The 18,396-nt window shown below is 44.9% G+C and overlaps 2 protein-coding genes across 6 annotated transcripts in view; both read left to right on the top strand.

Moving 5' to 3' along the window:
- Nucleotides 1–8,107, top strand: part of ORC5 (origin recognition complex subunit 5) — a 101,065-nt gene extending 92,958 nt beyond the window's left edge. For 2 of the 4 annotated variants that reach the window (XR_013231094.1, XM_077338106.1), the window contains one exon: nucleotides 7,838–8,107. Coding sequence is in view for 1 of the 4 variants with exons in the window: in XM_077338106.1 (XP_077194221.1) it covers nucleotides 7,838–7,936 (99 nt within the window). In the remaining 3 variants the exon portion in view is untranslated. Of the gene's footprint in view, nucleotides 1–6,583; nucleotides 6,651–7,837 lie in introns of all 4 variants that reach the window. The other 2 variants (XR_013231095.1, XR_013231096.1) reach the window with 2 other exon arrangements.
- Nucleotides 8,108–14,413: 6,306 nt separating this feature from the next.
- RELN (reelin) overlaps nucleotides 14,414–18,396 on the top strand; it is a 343,944-nt gene continuing 339,961 nt past the window's right edge. The window contains exon 1 of one of the 2 annotated variants that reach the window (XM_077338100.1): nucleotides 14,414–15,384. In XM_077338100.1, coding sequence (XP_077194215.1) covers nucleotides 15,132–15,384 — 253 coding nt within the window. In that variant the 5' untranslated portion in view covers nucleotides 14,414–15,131. The remainder of the gene's footprint in view (nucleotides 15,385–18,396) is intronic. The other variant, XM_077338101.1, reaches the window with a different exon arrangement.

Genomic DNA, 18,396 nt, shown 5'->3' with positions numbered 1-18,396 from the left:
ACTTTGAAAGGAATCCGTCAACTACCAGTACAACTTGAGGTTCCAGTCACTGACATGGGTCCAAGGATCTCCAGGGTGACATTTCAGATTTATTAGAAGAAAAGGTGGACAGGTAAAGTTAGTACCCTGGATTCACTCCTTACAATTTCTGTCCTTTTATGCCTTAAATAAACTCTGTTCCTGTTTACATGTAACTCATTTGCTTAGCCCTGTAGAACTCAGTAGGAATATAGAAACCATTATGTACTCCTTCTGGTTCACTGCCCTGAGGCAGGGTGGTATATAAATGTAATTAATAAATAAATATTCCCTGGTCATGTGGGAATATTTGGAGAATGGAAACAGATGTATTGAACTAGACTTTGTATATAACGAAAAAACTCAAGAAATATGGCATCTCTCAATAAAAGTCACAAATATTCCAGGACCTAAACCAAGTATTGAACTGAATTCAACCTCAGCATGAAAAACTAAATTCAGTCCACAGCCAAACACTGACTGTAAGGCTACAGAACACATGTAATAGTACAAGTGTACTAGACCTCAGTTTCATATATCTGTTTCATACGCACAATTTCACTTCTCAGTATCCAAACAAAAACTATGTTGATTAAAAGATGACAACGCAGTTTGAATATTATATGAACACTGGAAATGACTCTGAAGACAGAACACATCTTGGACCCAGTACTGAGGGTCACTTGGGTGGAGTAGAGTGGGACCAAGAGCAAAAGGGTACAAGCAGGCAGTCTGCCCCAAGGAAGTTCAGAAGGTGTGGATATAGTGAGCAAGCCTTGAGGGGGAAGCAATGGCTCTCTGGACCCACATGGCTTAAGGGCATAGTTGTAAAGAACAAGGATTGGCTAAGGAAGGGAACAGAAGAAGAGGATGCAGTTTGCCACAAGAACCAAGTTTGGAGGTTGGGCTATAAAAAGGGAGGGAGGAGAAAGGAGAGGAGGCAGTTAAAATACTTACTAAATGTGAAACATTACCATGGGAATCCTGCCCCCAGCCACAAGTAAAAAATCAATACATAAAATCATTACTTTATTTTGGTATATCCATATAATCCTTGATCTCTAGCAAACATTCAATGAGACTCTTGTGACTGATGGCCATCAGCCATTTCCAAGAGCCAGCATGGTGAAGTGGTTAAGAGTGGCGGCCTCTACACTAGAGAACTGGCCATTTATATGAGACTAGATTTTAAGCCCATTTTAATTTTAAATAAAATGGGCGCTAGTTGGGCTGGGGGGGAGAGCCCGTCCCCGGCAGAAGCTGGAGAGAAAAGGGGGCAGCGGAAAGGAGGCTTCTGGTGGGGCCGGGATCTCCCTCGGGGAATGGGCCTCTCGCCGCAGGGACTGCCTCGCAGCCGCGCAGAGCGCTGCTGGCCCCAGCTCACTTACCGGGCAGCTGGCGTCGAGGTGGTACAGCTCCAGATGGGCGAAGAGTAGTCGGCTTGTCCCCGCGGCTGCCGGGCGTCTCCCGGGCCTCCGGCGGCGGCTGCAGCTTTTGGGGGCGATTGGCGGCTTGGCGAAGGGAGTGAGGCTGCTGGGCGTCTCCCGGGCCTCGTGCGGCGGCAGCGGCGGCTGTTGTGGGCGGTTCCGTGGCTGGGTAAGGGAGCGATCCTGGTGGGCGTCTCCCGGGCCTCATGCGGCGGGCCTCCGGCGGTTGCGGCGGCTTTAGGGGCCGATTCGCGGCCTGGGCAAGGGAGTGAGTCTGCTGGGCGTCTTCCGGGCCTGGTGCGGTGGCGGCGGCGGCGGCTTTAGGGGCCGATTCCCGGCCTGGGCAAGGGACGTATGCTGGTGGGCGTCTCCCGGGCCTCGTGCGGCGGCGGCGGCGGCGGCTTTAGGGGCCGATTCCCGGCTTGTGCGGTGGGCTGAGAAAGCGGTGGCGGGTGGGCAGCGGGCGAGAAGCCGGTTTGGAGGGCGGCAAGGCGGGCTGCTGGCGGCCGTATGCGGGCCGCTGGCGACAGGAGGAGGCGCTGGTCCTGCTGGAGATGCGTCCAGCTCAGCGGCAAGTGGGGAAATGGCGGGTGTGGGCGGCCAGTCCAGGGCGGGCCAAGTGGCCAATAGGGAGGCGCGCTACGCGCGCCTCTCAATTGGCCACTTGGCCCTTCCGAGTTTTTATCCCGGACCGGTCCCGCCCTAACTCCTCCCCAGTACCCCTTACTCTTTTATTCAGTCCGTGGCGCCTGTGGCGCCACGGGCTGTGTACAGATAAGGTAACTGAAGATGTGTTGATGAGAAATAATTCAACAGTGTATATAGTTTTGTTGCCACTGAGGGAAATATTAATTTGAAAATGTGCCAATGAAATGGGCCAGAACCCATGTTGGCAAATATATATATATTTTGTATTCCTGTTTATGAGATATTTTCAAGCTTTTGCATACCCAAATATGGGATATAATGGTCATTATACATTTGCACAAGAGCCTCTTGTGGCGCAGAGTGGTTTATACAGAAATGTTGACTGAAAGTTCTGCCCATGAGGCTGGGAGTTCAATCCCAGCAGCTGGCTCAAGGTTGACTCAGCCTTCCATCCTTCCGAGGTCGGTAAAATGAGTACCCAGCTTGCTGGGGAGTAAATGGTAATGACTGGGGAAGGCACTGGCAAACCACCCCATATTGAGTCTGCCATGAAAACGCTAGAGGGTGTCACCCCAAGAGTCAGACATGACCCAGTGCTTGCACAGGGGATACCTTTACCTTTATACATTTGCACAATAAGAGAAATCAAAAAGCTTTGAGAAAAATTTCTTTATTGAAAAGTCACACATCCATTTTTTTCTTTTATGCTGGATTTGTGAAATCAACTAGCCTTCTTGACAAATGTACAGCATTAGCACTAAATAGAGAAAATATCATTGGGCAAGAAGAAATAAAATTGCCAAACGACATCAAAACTCTGGGCTTTGAAGAAAACTACAACTATCTTGAAATTTTGGCAGCTAACAACATCAAGCAATCTCATGGCAAGAAAAATATAACCAAGGAGTATTACCAAAGAGCTTTCAAAATATTGTGAACAAAACTGGCACTCCCAGTTCTGATACACAGACACACATGGGCAGTCCCAGTTCTGATACACAGCTGGTATTATCAATTGGAAACAAGCAGAATTAGAAACAATAGATTACAAAACTCACAAGATAATGACAATGCATCATGCATTACACCCTAGAAGTACACTGAACACCTTCTAGTTGAAGAGTACAAGGCAGACTTGTTTAAGGTTACAGAAACCAAAGAAAATTACAAAAATAGATATAATCAAAACACTTTGACAGCAGGAAGGAAAAGCACTTACATGAACAATATTTGAAAGACAGAGGGAATAAAGTTGATAGTGAAATATCTGGCATTGGGTCCAAAGTGGGCACTTGGAGAAATGGAAAGATTTATTCTAGCTGAACAAGAGCAAGCACTTGGAACAAATAGCATGAAAGCAAAGATTCAGACCATTCATACAGCAAATATCAATTTTGTAAGACAAGGGATAAAGCAGTTGGTTTCATGGTCAGTACCAGCAGTAAAATTGCTCAAACTGACTATAAAGATAATCAAAATAGAGTTGCAGCTATGTTGCATTAGAATTTTTGCAAGAAGTATGGGTTACCATCAGCCAGACAAGATCATGGAGAATGATGAACCAAAGATTCTTTGGGACTTCTGATTACAAACAGAAACACCTGGAACCTAACACCCAACCTGGGGTTTCTGGGATACACAAGTACAATGACAATCAATGAGGCAAGAGACAAGAAATTCTAGTTGGGGGTATCAGTGAGAGAAATTTGGAAATGTTTTAAAATGCTTAATATTTGTATATGTTTTAATGTTGTTACCCACCACAAGCATTTGGAAAGGTAGGATACAAATAACATTGCTGTTGTTGTTATTGTTAGCAAGGTCTACAAACCAGTCCCAAGAAAAGGAGCCCAAAGGTTCTGTCTAGGGATCAGAGAAAAATAGGGTCCAAGGCCAGGAACCGGTGCCAGGTTTGAGACTATAGCTGTGAATAAAAGCAAAGGGAGGCAGGCCACCCAGGTATGTTCTACACAAAGTTGCTTCCACACTAAGAGCATTTCTGAACCTTTAAACATAGTGTAACGCTTACCATTAGTAATCGTTATAGTCCGGCCCCTCCACGTGATGTTACCAACATGCAGCATCTGGGCAGTAACTGGCTGGCTACATCCTCCATTTGAAAGCACTAGTTGGTGAATCACAAAAACTGGATTTACCAAGATTTGTAGCTCTACCTAATGGAGAGCACCCAGCAGCCCACCAGCCAAAGAAAGGTATGGAGGCTCAAATGCGTGAAAGGCATCTGCATCCCTCATCCCATCCATCTTCCGGGGATGGGAACATCGTTTTAAAAATGGCTGACATCTTGGAGTAAGGAAAAGGTTGGACAAGTGTGCAGGCGATGGCAGAAAAATTTTTCCTGGGGGGAAGCAGGGTGAGGAGCTGCAAACCTACGCCAAGATACAGCCAGTCAGCAAGAAAAGCCCCCAGGCAGGTGCCCCTGCCACCCGCAGCAAGGGAACTCTGTGGAGTGTATGCACAAATGCATATGTGTGTACGTGTGCATGCAGGGGAGGGGAGGTAGCAGCAGCAAGCCCTCACTGGGTAGCATGTGTGTGCGTGTGCACATGTGGGGGGAGGAAGCAGCAGCAAAAGGGTGCCCCCCCAAGTGAACTGCCTGGAGTAACGAATAGGTATTCAATCATAAAGGCAAAGGATAAAAAAAAAATCCCTGAAGTTGTAGCACAAAGCATGTCCCTCTGAACTTCCCCCCAATCAGGAATTAGATTTATTTTTAAAAGAAGCAAGACTCGTGATTCCATAAGCGGTGGCAATAAAGAAGCACGATTAGATGCATAGGCATTTCAGCAGATAACTACTGATTAAATAAAATAGTGGGCATCGCTGGCTCTTCAAAGCATGGAGAAAGGGGATTGGCTGCCTGGCATGATTGACAGGTGGAAGAGAGTTGCGTATAAATCCTGTTGCTTTCTTCCGCCATTTCTAGCAGCACATGTGGAGGGGGAGAAGCATGAAATGGCGGCAGATAGGAACGAGACAGCAGGAAAGGTGAGGAGTGGCTAGGAGGTGTGATTATATGTAGCATTACACCACTCAGCTAGCGTAATGCTACATGTGTGGAAATTCCCTAAGTCTTGCTCAGCATGTTCCTTTTATCTGTCTCACTAACTGATCTATCCACCAAAACCCAGGTGTTGCTTCTTTCTGCTGAGCTCATTGTCCTCTAGATGGAAGTCCTTTACTTCCCTAACAGCTTGTCATTCCTGGCCCTGCAAGGGCTCTGCTCCAGGAATTAACACTGATTGCTGCTGGGTTATCAGACAGACACTCCTTCATATCTCTAGAGTTGTCAAGCACTCTCCTGCACTCTGTTGGTTCAGGAAAACTGATGATGACTGACACTCTGACTTCTGTATAATTTCTTTCTTCTCATGCCAGGATAAGCAACCTGCATGAGCCTGGAAAGCATTCTTGCTTCCTGATGCTTCTCATACTGGTTCTGCTTCTCAACCAAGATGCTTAGGCAGGGGTCCAACTCTTCTATTTCCTCCTCAGAGGCACCTGGCTGGCCTGTAGCAGTTATCATTGTGCCAGATGTTATTCGAATCCTTGGTTCAGTCTCAAGAAATACCTGGTGAGCAAATAACTCCAGCTTACCTCCAGAAGACTGTGTTGCTTGAAACAGCAGGAATCCTATGAATATACATTTCCAGTTCCCAAGAACTTGGCTAGATCTTGAACTGCAGAACACCATCTGATGATGATAATAGTAATTCAGTTGAGTCCAACTCTTGGCAATCCTATGGCACAACTGCCACCGCAATTTCCGATCCCGCACCACTTCCTTGAGCCGTGCAATGTTCTGGCCAGTGTCCATTTTAATTGTATCTAACCACTGTGTTATTTGTCAGCCTGGTTTCCTTTTTCCACTGACCAATCCTAGCATCATTGCTTTCTCCAATGAGTCTGATCGCATGATATGGCCAAAGTAAGTGAGCCAGAGTTTCATGATTATGCGTGGTAGTATTTCCTTGTTCGTGACTTTTGCCATCCATGGAACCCGCAGAAGCCTTCTACAACATCAGAGTTAAAACGAATTGATTCTTCTCTTGTCCACTGTTTATTGTCCAACTGTCATAACCATAAGCAGCTATTGGAAATATGATAGATCGAACTAATCTACATTTGGTAGTCAAGTTTATATCTTTGCTTATCTACCAGTCAAATAACTGATCATGGTAAGTCATTGTTGTAATCATCAGTCTTTAATTACGACCCAAAGATCCCCACATTCCCTCTTAATTGACTCCATTTTTATTCCTGGAACCAACTGAAGATGCTGGTTACAATTTCTAAACCCACAGACAATGTGAGAACATCTCTTATAGTCTAGCATCTAATTCTGGCTTCCTGATAAGTAGATTAAACTAATGTTGGTCATGTTACCTTTTTACATATGCATGTAAATCAAATCAGACATCCATCTAAAAATATGTGTGATATTAAGCCTATCTAATACCTTTTTCTAGGTAACTGCTAAACAACTACAATGGATTGTTGCTAATGTGACTTTGCTAACCTGAGTTCATTTTCAAGGTAGTAATTTTTGTAAAAATTTAAAAACGGACAAGTAATTAATAATGTATTAAGAAGAATGGGTCCTGTGGTGGTAGGTTTTGTAATGTTAACACTGTTTGTCACATAGGGAAAATGTGCCAGATTTAAGCTTGTAGTCAAAGGGGGAAACTTTTTGAATATTCTCTTTTATATTCATAGTTCATTAAAGCTAATGAGCAACAACAAAATGTTAACTTAAGAATTTCAAGAAGATGTATTGTGGAATGGAGAGAGAAATAGAAACAGAAATGTAGTGTTACAGTTACTGACATTTAGTGGTGAAATGGTAAAATTCTGTTAAAGCGGTGTAACCAATAGAAGATCAAAATAATTGTTCTGATTCCTGAAAAATGACTCATAACATAAAGAAAAAGTGACTGTCATTCAGACTGGATGTAAGTTTTGTCCTGTTTAAGATCAAGGTTTGTGGGAGGTGAAAGAAAAGATGTGACTCTGTGTTTCTGTCAGTGTGCAACTCCAGACTGGAATTCATCCAGAAGGAATACTTGGCAAAAGAACAACAGCCATGGAGGCAGTGGGGCCTTTGGGTGACAAAGAATTGAAAGATTGCTGAAGGAAGACAGGGAGACTGCAGAGAAACAGAATTAATTTGTCTTGTTTGCAGTGTGGAAAATGTGGAACAGTTACCCTCATTGGAACACCAGTTTTAGAAACTATGTCAGAAAACAGGGTTGCCGTTACCTGTAACTGCTGTTCATCAATGTCTTCTGTGCAGACACACATTGGGATTGTGCTTGCACAGGCCAGCCATGGAATTTTTTTTCTAGCTTAAAATCTCTAAATTGAGGTGTCCTGCCCTTTCTAAGCTGGTACATAAAGAGTTTTTTTCTGCCAAAACATATTACAACAATATATGCAGCATTTAATCATTCTAGATTAATTAAATAATGATTTTAGGGCATATAGAGCTAATGAGAGCTCACAGCAGGGCAGAGGGGAGGCAACATGTGTCTGTACAGAAAACATCAATGAAAAACAAGTACAGGTAAGTGCAAGTCTGTTTTCATCTCCCGTCTTCCTGTGCAGCTCCACATGGGAACCACTAGCAAACTGCTCACCTAAGGAACTGGGATGTGCCTCTCACTCATCAGAACAGAGCCTGCAGCACTGCCTTCCCAACATCTGCTTCCTTTCTTTGTCTGCAGGTCAAGAGTATATGTCTCACAAATGTGTCCTCTGCTGACCAGATGACAGCCTTCCAAATGTTGAGGCGTGGAACCCACCGGTGGAACAAGGCTGATTAACCGTGTGCTCAAGTTGAGTGGGCCTTCACAGCAAGAAGATTCAATAGTCCTGCCACCCTCTAGCAAAAGTGAATTGCAGTCACTACGCATCTGGCTATGAACTAGGCAGTTGCTGCCTTTTCTTTCTTAGGACCCCAATAACAAATAAACAATGCTGTCTCTTTGCAAAAATGTTTGATTCTTTAAAGATAATATAGAAGTGCCCTCCTAACATCTAGAGCAGTGATTCTCAACCTGGGGGTCAGGACCCCGTTGGGTGTCTAACGAACCTTTCACGGGGGTTGGGGCAGGGCAAGCAGCATGGCCGGGGAGGGGGGGGTCTGGCATCCACAAAATAGCCTTGCGAAGTAGATCGAGATACAGCGTTCATCTGTCTGGAGCAGCGGAAAAGAGCAAGATTGACATGGTGGGACAGAATTGAACTGAGAAGCCTCGGAAAAATCAAATTTATGTACAATCATGAACAATAGATTTTCACGCCATTGGTCAGTTTCGGTTTAATTTCTGTGAAAGAACACTTACATAATTTTATGGTTAGGGGTCACCACAACATGAGGGTCACAGCATTAGGAGGGTCTAGAGTGTGAAGCATGTTCTCTGCTTGAGAACTATAGGTGGGGAAGAAAATGGGGAAACAATTTCCTGTCCTAAATGAAACTTAGGCGCCACCTTAGTAAAGGAAATCTAAACTAGGGTATAAAAACCTACCCTAAGAATATTTTTAAGAAAAGGCCAGTCCACTCTAAGAGCTGTTAGTTCACCAAACCACCTGGCTGAGGTAATGGCTACTAAAAACTCCACCTTCCTAGAAAGTAGAGCTAAGGAACAGGAAGCTAAAAGCTCAAAATGAGGTTACGTCACGCTAGCTGAAACTAGGGATAAAGACCACTGTGAGACACTGTGAGGGGTAGGAGGAGAAAGGCTCAACAATCCCTTTAAGAAGCATGTTTTTATATTTTGGTCTTCTATTGGTCTTCTACCAAATCTGTTGTTCACTGCTGCAAGGTGAGTAATCACAAGGAGGTGGTATAGAAGCCACATAATTGTTCAAAAACAATAGTTCCCTCATGAAAAGCAGAAATGGCTGTCACATGCATTTTCACTGAAGACACCACTTGACTTGAATGTCTAATATAGTCTAATATTAATAGCAAAGAACAGGTTAATAGGCATTCACTTTATCAGAAACCCAGTCCTCAAAGTGGATCCTTTTCCAAAACAGGAATATCTAGTCAATGGCTTTTGAGCTGGCAAAGGAATTTTCAATACCCCTTGGGAAAAAGAGCACCCTAAGGCTGAATCTTCCACACTGCCAGATATAACCTTGTGACCTCATCTGTAAGATTTGTTCATCGTAAAGGCAAAAATCCTCACTGGGAGATACCAGGATCAGATTGCCCACACCCTGCAGCAACATCCAGAGACCAGTCAGAGGCATTCTCAGAGCTGGATACTGAGGCTTTTCCCTCAACCTCATGGTATGGTGAACACAATGGATTCCTAGCAGCACGATCCTCCCAAACATTCCCCTGAAGGGTCCTGTTCCTTTAAAAATAGTGAATGATGTTGTTCCCATATGCTTAAATAAGATTTGGACATGAATTATGAAGGCTGCTGACCTACAGGCTGCCAGGATAGAAGAACTCTTTGTTCCAGTGACCTAGATTGTCCCAGAGGGATGTCAGATGGGTCATTGTCTGCCCCTGAGAATGAGTCAGAACCCAAAGCCCAATAAGGTGATGAAGTAAACAAAGGAACTAGGATCCAGAACCTTGGATTCTGCTGTCCACAATTATTTACTTGCTGACTCTGACTTATCTCTATGCTTTTGTCTGGACATCCCAACGCTGGCAACCCTCCTGGGTCTCCAGGCTGAATACTGTCCCCCCCAAAAAAAACTCACAAGAGAGGCCAACACCTCATAGCAGCAGAGAAGATATCCTGGCCATCTCATCTACCATCTGGTTGGAGGAGACCCAACCAGTTAGGAGAAAAACATTTTAAGATAGAATTTAGCAACTCCAGAAAACTTTTGGTAATGCAGACAATGACTTCTGAAGAAATTAGAATCACTCTGATATATCAGCAGGTTTTGCATTTTCTTGCTACCTCTCCACATGCATGCATGCATGCATGTATGTATGTAATTATATTTATATACCACCCTCCCTGAAGGCTCAGGGTGGTTCACATAAAACAGAAACAATACAGATAACTTGGTTTAACAATAATAAAGTGATAACAACAAGCAACGTAGAACAGTAGAAAAATATGGAAAACATTAAATTAACGCATACTGATAGGCCAGTGGGTTGGGTGGAATTATAGTGGGTACCATAGGAGGAAGGCTCAGGGGGAGGGCTCGTGGGAAGTGGTGGTTCAGGTTGATCTCAACCAAATGCCTGGTGGAGGAGCTCCCTTTTGCAAGTTCCATCAGGGCCCTGATCTCCTCTGGAAGCTCCTTCCACCAGGTGGGGCCAGGATGGAGAAAGCTCTGAGACTGGTTGAGGTTCAAGTGAGTTTCCCTGGGGCCAGGGATCACCAGAAAGTTGGAGGTGCTGGAGTGTAAGGCTCTTTGGGAGGTGTAAGTAGAGAGGTGATCCCTCAGGTACACTGGGCCCAGACCACGTATGGCCTTAAAGGTGATAACCAGAACCTTAACTGATCCAGAATTCAACTGGAAGCCAGTGTAGCTGCTTGAGGATGGGCTAAATGTGGGACCTCCAAGGTGTTGCTGCAAGGACCCTGGCAGATGCATTCTGTACCAGTTGCAGTTTCCAGATCAAAGTCAAGGGCAGGCCTGCATAGAGCGAGTTGCAGAAGTAGAGTGCTAATAGTTTGGCTTGGTGAAGGTGGTAGAATGCCAGCCACGCCACCATCGTGATTTGAGCCTCCACTGAGATGGAGGCATCAAGAATCACACCCAGGTTCTTGGCGGAGTGGGTCACTGATAGCTGCACTCCATCCAGGGTGGGTAGGTGCACTTCTTCACTTGGGCCCTTCCTTCCAGCCACAGGAGCTCCATTTTTTAAGGGTTGAGCTTCAGACAGCTTATTTGTTGGATTGGCTAGCTTACCCAAATAGCTCAATCAGCTGGGATCTATTTCTTCTGTCTTCTTCCATGTGTGCTAGATGTGTATCTCCAGGACTTCCTACAGATTCATTCATGACTACTTCTGTAGATTAGCAGTAGCACTGATATGTTGAATAGAAGATGTTTGTTACCTTGCATAATTTGGTGTACTTTGAAATAGCTGTCCAAGGGGAAAAAAGCTAGGGAAATATACCCAGAATGTGTTGTGCTGGCCATATTAAAGTCCATTTGCCTGTGTTATTTTGGCAGTAAAGTGTGGTATTATTATACTGTTGCACTTATGACTAGTGAGATTCATGGAACAGACACATTTTAAAACGAAGCCAGCTTGATTCTCATCTGTGGCTTTCAGAATGTTTGGTTTCCAAGGCATTAGCCTGTTGGAATGGACTTGTGAACTGTAACTTCACTGCAGGATGTCCCATTTACCTTTGCTGTGTGAGAAATGCTTGTGGTGGATTGTGTATTTTCAAACACTCATCCAGCTCTGTCAAAAGCAATAGAGTTTTTAGAAAAATAAATACCCCATTAATCAACATAGCTGTGGAAAGTGTTCTCAGCAAAGTTGTGTTTATGGAGCAGTGAGTTTTGGTTTGGGACAGAATTGGCGTTGCATTCAGATAAAACAGATGGCAGTGACTCCCCCTTTTGGACCTGGTGTGTAGAATACATGTCAAATACATGGGAGATGGGCCAGGATGGCAGCCTGTATGAGGAAAAGGCAAGAAAGTAGGCCAGCCATAATATGTGCTCCATGTGATCAACTTGTTTTTTGTTGAAGTGGGGGTGGGCAGAGGGAAGGGAGAGATGGGAATCTTTCTCCTGGGCAATAAAAACTGTCCAAGAAGGAATTCCTTGGACTGTGCCATTTTTTTGCATTTCAAAAACTGTTGGCATGTATGCTATCCCTTCCAATTACATCATGTCCTGAATAGCCACACTGGTTATGCAGAAATGTTAGCTGGGGACCAACAAAGCGACATTAAAGCCTGGAAGGCTGTCTCCTCTCTGCTGATGCTGGGGTCCTCCATCCAGCTCAGCCTGCTTGTTCAAAACTGAACGCTTTTAGGATATAAGTGATTAGTGAATTCCATAGTTCAACAGTGCGATGTGGCTGTGTTCAGTGAGAGATGATTTCCTTGCATAGAAGAGTTCGTTCTTATATGCCACTGTTCTCTACCCAATGGAGTCTCAAAGCAGCTTACATTTGCCTTCCCTTTCCTCTCCCCACAACAGACACCCTGTGAGGTGGGTGAGGCTGAGAGAACCCTGATATCACTGCCCGGTCAGAACAGCTTTATCAGTGCCGTGGCGAGCCCAAGGTCACCCGGCTGGCTGCATGTGGGGGAGCGCAGAATCAAACCCGGCTCACCAGATTAGAAGTCCACGCTCCTAGCCACTACACCAAGCTGGCTCTCCAATGGCAGCAGTCCTTAATTTCAGCAGTCCATTTTTATAGCACAGTTCAAGGTTGGGTTGTTAGGTAAAAGCAATAAGCTGCTCTCCTGCACTTGGATCAGTGCCATATTGGATTTCCCTTCCTTCCTTCCTTCCTTCCTTCCTTCCTTCCTTCCTTCCTTCCTTCCTTCCTTCCTTCCTTCCTTCCTTCCTTCCTTCCTTCATGATTGGAAGAGTTCAATAAACAATTGGAAAATACACCATTGCAACATATATTTAACCTCCTTTCCCAAACCAGGATATAGTTAAGAATTCTGCTGTCTTTGCAGCTTAGGGAGTGATCCTATAATTTTCTAACTATGCCGCCCCTTCCTCCTCATTCTTTGCCCTTCAAAGTAATCTGAGCTCTTAAAAGTCTAGAACAGTTGTCCCCAACCTTTTTATCACCAGGGACCACTCAATGCTGGGGACCACTCAACGCCTTTTACTGAGGCCTGGTGTGTGTGTGTGTGGGGGAGGTAGTTTACTCCTCTACTCTCAACCACTGCCCTAGGGCTCTCTGATCACTATGGTAATGTTTAAACATCCCTTCAAAATAAGATACAGACACGGCACAACAATGAAGTGTGTTGTAAAGGGCTGGGGGAGGGATGAAGTAAAGGGCCGGTGGGGGGGGGAAAAGGCGTCCTTCGGGGCCCACCTCCGATTAGTAGAAGGACCACATGTGGTCCGGAGCCCACAGGTTGGGGATCGCTAGTCTAGAACATTCTGCAATATGCCTCAGTGATTAACTGGTTTAAAGTACCAAAAATAGACCAAATGCCAGTCTTGCTAGTTTCATTTTTAAAGGTGGGGTTATGGCTTCATAGAAAACTACCTTCATACATGGCTTCATACAGAAAGTCACATGTTTAATCTGTGGCATGTTCAGTTGAAGGATTTTAGGTAACTTACATCATCATGGTAGATTTTGGATACTCTGTGTTACCAGCAAAAGACCAGCAGAAAAAGAATTGTTTTTCAGCAGGGTAGAAAAGGAGTCTCAGTGTGGCTTACAATCACCTTCCCTTCCTCTCCCCACAACAGACACTCTGTGAGGAAAGCGAGGCTGAGAAAGCTGTGAGAGAAACTGCTGTGAGAATAGCTCTAACAGGACTGTGAGCAGCCTCAGGCCACCCAGCTGGCTGCATGTGGAGGAGTGGGGAATCAAACACTTCAGATTAGAGGCCACTGCTCTTAACCACTACACCAAGCAGTGTGAGGTTGGCAGCTTTATATATTGATCCTAGACTTGGGGAATGATGGTGGTGTGTTTAAAACCATAGTTAGACTGAGCAAGCCAATCTCACCCTTCTCTTTTCCTCTTTTTAATTTGACTGAGGTTTACAATATCCCATTCTGGGGCCTCTGGTGATTCAGGGGAACCACAGAGCTGGACAAGTCATGTTCATTCTCTTTCATTTGGAAGCTGGGTCTGGTTGATGTGAGGGAGACCCAGGGGAAATTTTGGTTAAAAAGATGAATTCTGGCAGGCACCCACCTCAGAACCATAACAGCCAGTGCAGTGATTAGTGTCACAAGAGGCCTGCAGCTAATCATGTTCAAATCCCCACTCTGTCATGGAAGCTCCCTGGGCCACCTTGAACCAGTCACACCCTCTCTCTTATCTTAATTTCCTCACAGGGTTTTGTGGTGAGGATAAATTGGAGGACGGGAGAATTATGTAAGCCTCTTTGCGCTCCCCAGATGAAGAGTACCACAAAACTACCAAATAAGGGAGCATCAATTTCTGTGCTAATCCTACAAATAAAATACACCAGGAGCATCCTCTTTTTAAAAAGCTCGTGGAGACAGGTGCGGCTGAAGGTGCTGTGGTGCTTCTTCAGGGGAGAAGCCCGGCCAGGCGACGGAGCGCCCTTGTCCACTTTGTGCGGCTTATCCGAGGAAGAGCGAGGGGAGGGTGGAAAAGAGAAGGGAGACCAAGCCAGACAAAGCGGCCGCGGACGGGTTCGGCTCAAGACTCCCGACCCGGCTCCCTGCCGGTCTCTCTTCCTTCATTTGCAGCAGCAACAACAACCCGAGGTGGGAGGAGGGGGAGCGAAAACGGGGAAGATTGTTCCCTCCTCCTCCTCCTCCTTGCGCCCGTTCCCATACCCCCTGCCTCACCCATCGAAGGGCATAAATTATTTCCACCTCTCCTCCTTGATTTTCCTCTCGCTCTCTCCCCCCGCCCCACGCCTCTCGGTGGCTGTTCCTCAGCGGGGCTCCCTCCTGAGGAGGACGAGAGGCGAGGCGGACAAGGCGCTGTTGGCTTCGCCGGGCTCCTAACACGAGTTGCCCTAAGAGAGCAAGGGGTGCGGCGAGTGGGCGGGAAAGAAGAGCCGCCGCCGTAGCCGCTGCCGCCGCTCCCATTGCAAGCGCGGGCCTTTCGGAAGGTGTGGAGAAGGCGGCAGGCGGCTGAGCGGAGCCTCTCCCTCCTTGCACTCGCCAGGCGGGCGGCGGGGCTTCGTGAGGGTTAGCCGGCTGTCCGCGAGCGGCCAAACTTCTGGGCTTGCTGGCAAACTTTCTCGCCTAGACTTCAGCATTGCAATTCCATTTCTCCCTTTCCCTGTCCCTCTTCCTCGCCCGCTTCTTTCCTGCCCCCCCCTCCCTCCTCCTCTTGAATGCGCGTGTGGCGACGGCGAGAGCAGGCAGAGCTCAAGCATGGCTCTAAAGCGGCCGGCCCGGAGTTGCACGCCCAGACGGACTCGCCCCTCGTTGGCCCTGCTGCTGCTGGCGGCGACGATGCTCTCGGGGGCCCGGGGAGCCGTGGGGTATTACCCTCGCTTCTCACCCTTCTTTTTCCTCTGCACCCACCACGGGGAGCTGGAAGGGGATGGGGAGCAGGGAGAGGTCCTCATTTCCCTCCACATTGCTGGCAACCCAACTTTCTATGTACCTGGACAAGAATATCATGGTAAGGGCTGCGAAGGTTTCTCTCTTCTTTAAAAGGCATCTATTGTTCGCTTATTTACTTCTCTCACCTGGCGGGGAAGCCGGAGGGGGGGGGGTGAGTTGGAAAAGAGGTTGGGGGCCATTGTGCCAAGTTGGCACAGACTCTCCCCTCCCCAAATACATGAAAGCCTTTTATTGTTTGATTTGGACTTTTAAGTAGTGGTATAGTTGCAAGCCGCCTGACGCTTCTTAATTGGGTGACAAGAACGACAACAAAAATATTTAAATAAGTGAAATAGGCATTTTAGGCGGCCATCCTTCACACGCTGCAAAGACTGGGTAACTATTATTGTTATAACTACTACTATTATAGTTCAAGGTTGCTTATTTTAGTCTGGTGGGAGGCAGCTTTTTGGCAGATCTCTGGGGAAGGGATTTTGAGGAAGGCTAGATCGATTATTGGGCTTCTTTTATTTAAAAGTGATACACCTTGCTTTACTAGCTTGTTTGGTTGATATTACAATGGGAAATATGCAGAAATTTGGGGAGGGGGAATGTAGAAATTATGGATAATCAGGAAACAGAAGAGTGGGATCCCCTCTACTCATTATTGCTAACAAATTTGTTTATTTTCTAGAAGCGATGTCCCCTCATCTTATATTCCTTTTTCTATCCAGTTTTCTCTATTTAGAGTTTGCATCATTGGTGTCTGAACGTTCTACTTTGTTTTCAGCTTTTGTGTGTGGTTTCCCCTCCCAATTAAGGCACTCTTCTTTCTCTTTGTATATGGAATGCAGATACCTGTGAAATAATAGTTTTGCTCACAAAGATGGTGTTCTGAGAGCCATGGGGGTATGGCTGAGAAAAGTTGACGTTGTGGAATGAGCGCAGAAGGATCTTGTGTTTGCCTGCACAGACAGGACAATGATTCACTGATGTTTTAATAACCCAGCTTATTGCTTAGGATGCTGTAATTCTGATGCGTTTCATTGAAACAAGTGCCACCTTTTCACAAAAGATTACTTTAGGTTTCTGCATCTTCATTCATTTAAAGGTCAGGGTGTTGTAGTAGCAGCAGCAGCTTGTTGGATTGTTGGTTTTGAATAGGGAGGTGCTACTTTCAAATCCTTTTGTTGCCATTAGGGTCTTGGGAGACCCATTATCTGAACCAACAGGAGGATATGAAGTTAAAATGAAAAATCCTTGTATGCCACCCTAAGCAATTTGGGTAGAACATGATCAAATATTAGCTATGTATCTGTTTAAATCTAAGGGGTGTGGCATATGGATTTTTTATTAGATTGGAATCCCTGAAAGGCAGGTGGGGCTTGTGAGTGAGTTTGATGAGGGTGAGAATTTGAGGTTGCTAGTTTGTGATCTAGCTAGGCAACCCTACAGAGGTTTAGTTTTAAGGTCAGTGCAGTTTACTACCACTCCTGCGCATGTTTATTCGGAAGTGAGCTTTAATGAACTTGGTGAGATTGGTGGCTGTGTAACCATGCCTAAATTGTGGTGTTGATCTTAATGGAGGCTTTAAGACTGGGATCTTTTAAATATTGTTAAGCCACTGTTTATATCCATGTTTTTTTTTGGGGGGGGGGCATTGTATTGTAACCAACCCTGAGTCTTCAAGACAGGGTGAGATTTTTGAAAATACTAATTAATAAAAAAAGTGCAGACAGGTGCTTCAGGCTACTTTTCTCCCTCTGATTTAAGAGGAAGTTATTTTGTTGATTTAATTAGACCTTCAAGAACATCTAGTTGTAGGGGACCTGCTCAAATAGATATGAGTGGTTGTTTGGAATGCCTGTGGCTCCTTTCTAGCATCATTGTTAATTTTAACCATGACCTAAAAGGAAGATATGTGGTTTCAAATGAAATTTGTGTTTTATGCGATGTAAACTATAAAGACAAATGAATCTTTAGGGGCCCTGTTCTATTTTGGTCCAGTCCCTTTGGTGGCACACATATTTCTAGCCTCAAGTGAATCTTAACTTCTCGATACCCTTCTCTTGAGCTGCATTGCTATTCTTTAATGGAAGTTCTGGTTCTGGAGAATCATGCAAGAGCTAATCCAAATCTTTTGGGATTTGGAGAGACTTCTCACTATCCTTAATCGGTTTGGGAGGTGGGCCCTTCCTGTATAGACTGTGATCTTTTTGCTTGGTAAATGCACATGGTGCTGTTTGAAGGCCAACCATTAACTTCCATAAGAATGATCATCATCAGCCAGAATAATTGTGACACAGGCTTGACCCTAGAAGTGATTGAGTTTTATCACTCAGTTTGACCTCAAGGGGGGTGGGGGTGGTTTTGACTATAGAAACCAAAACTCAGAATGCTAAATCAGGCACTCAAAGCTGAGCTCAGTGAACTAATCCAAGTTTTACAGGAAGATCTTACAATGCCTTTATTTTTAACATAGAGCAGAAGAGAATAGATTCAAGTGGGTAGCCATGTTGGTCTGAAGTAGCGCAACAAAAATAGTCCAATGGTGCTATTGGACTATATATTTTTGTAGAAAAGAACATGGCAGTTTTGAAATAACTTTATAAATTTGTTACCAAATTCTTTTCTTTGTATGAAGAGCATTATGCAATGCCAAAATATGTTTTATTTTTAATGACCTGGCTTTCAGAAGTAACCTAACTAGTGCTGTTGAAAAATGTGTATGTATATTTCGTTTGATTTCAGTGGAATCTGGATTTTACCCACAAGACTGAATAATTTGTCTCTTATACTTTTGTTTGAAAGAGATATAAATTTAGGTTTTTAAAAAGTCAGTCTCTATAATAAAATCTTTTTTATAGTGGACAAACAAAAAAGAAAAAAGTTTCAACCAGCTGTTTGTAACCATGTAACAGATTTTGGAGGAAGTGTCCAGTGAAGTTTCTAGTGGGTTTGATGAAAACATTCTAGCTGTTCTCATCTATCTAGGGCTAAACAGGGACTTGTGATTAATAACTGTAATCTCTCAGTATGTGCTAATGTTTTGCATATACCACTTAATTATTTCTGTGATACCTCTGTATCT

This window comes from Paroedura picta, chromosome 5 (genome assembly GCF_049243985.1).
Source record: "Paroedura picta isolate Pp20150507F chromosome 5, Ppicta_v3.0, whole genome shotgun sequence".
Lineage (NCBI taxonomy): Eukaryota > Metazoa > Chordata > Lepidosauria > Squamata > Gekkonidae > Paroedura > Paroedura picta.
The sequence above is the reverse complement of the archived record's forward strand: the minus strand, read 5'-3'. Positions and strand labels throughout refer to the sequence as shown.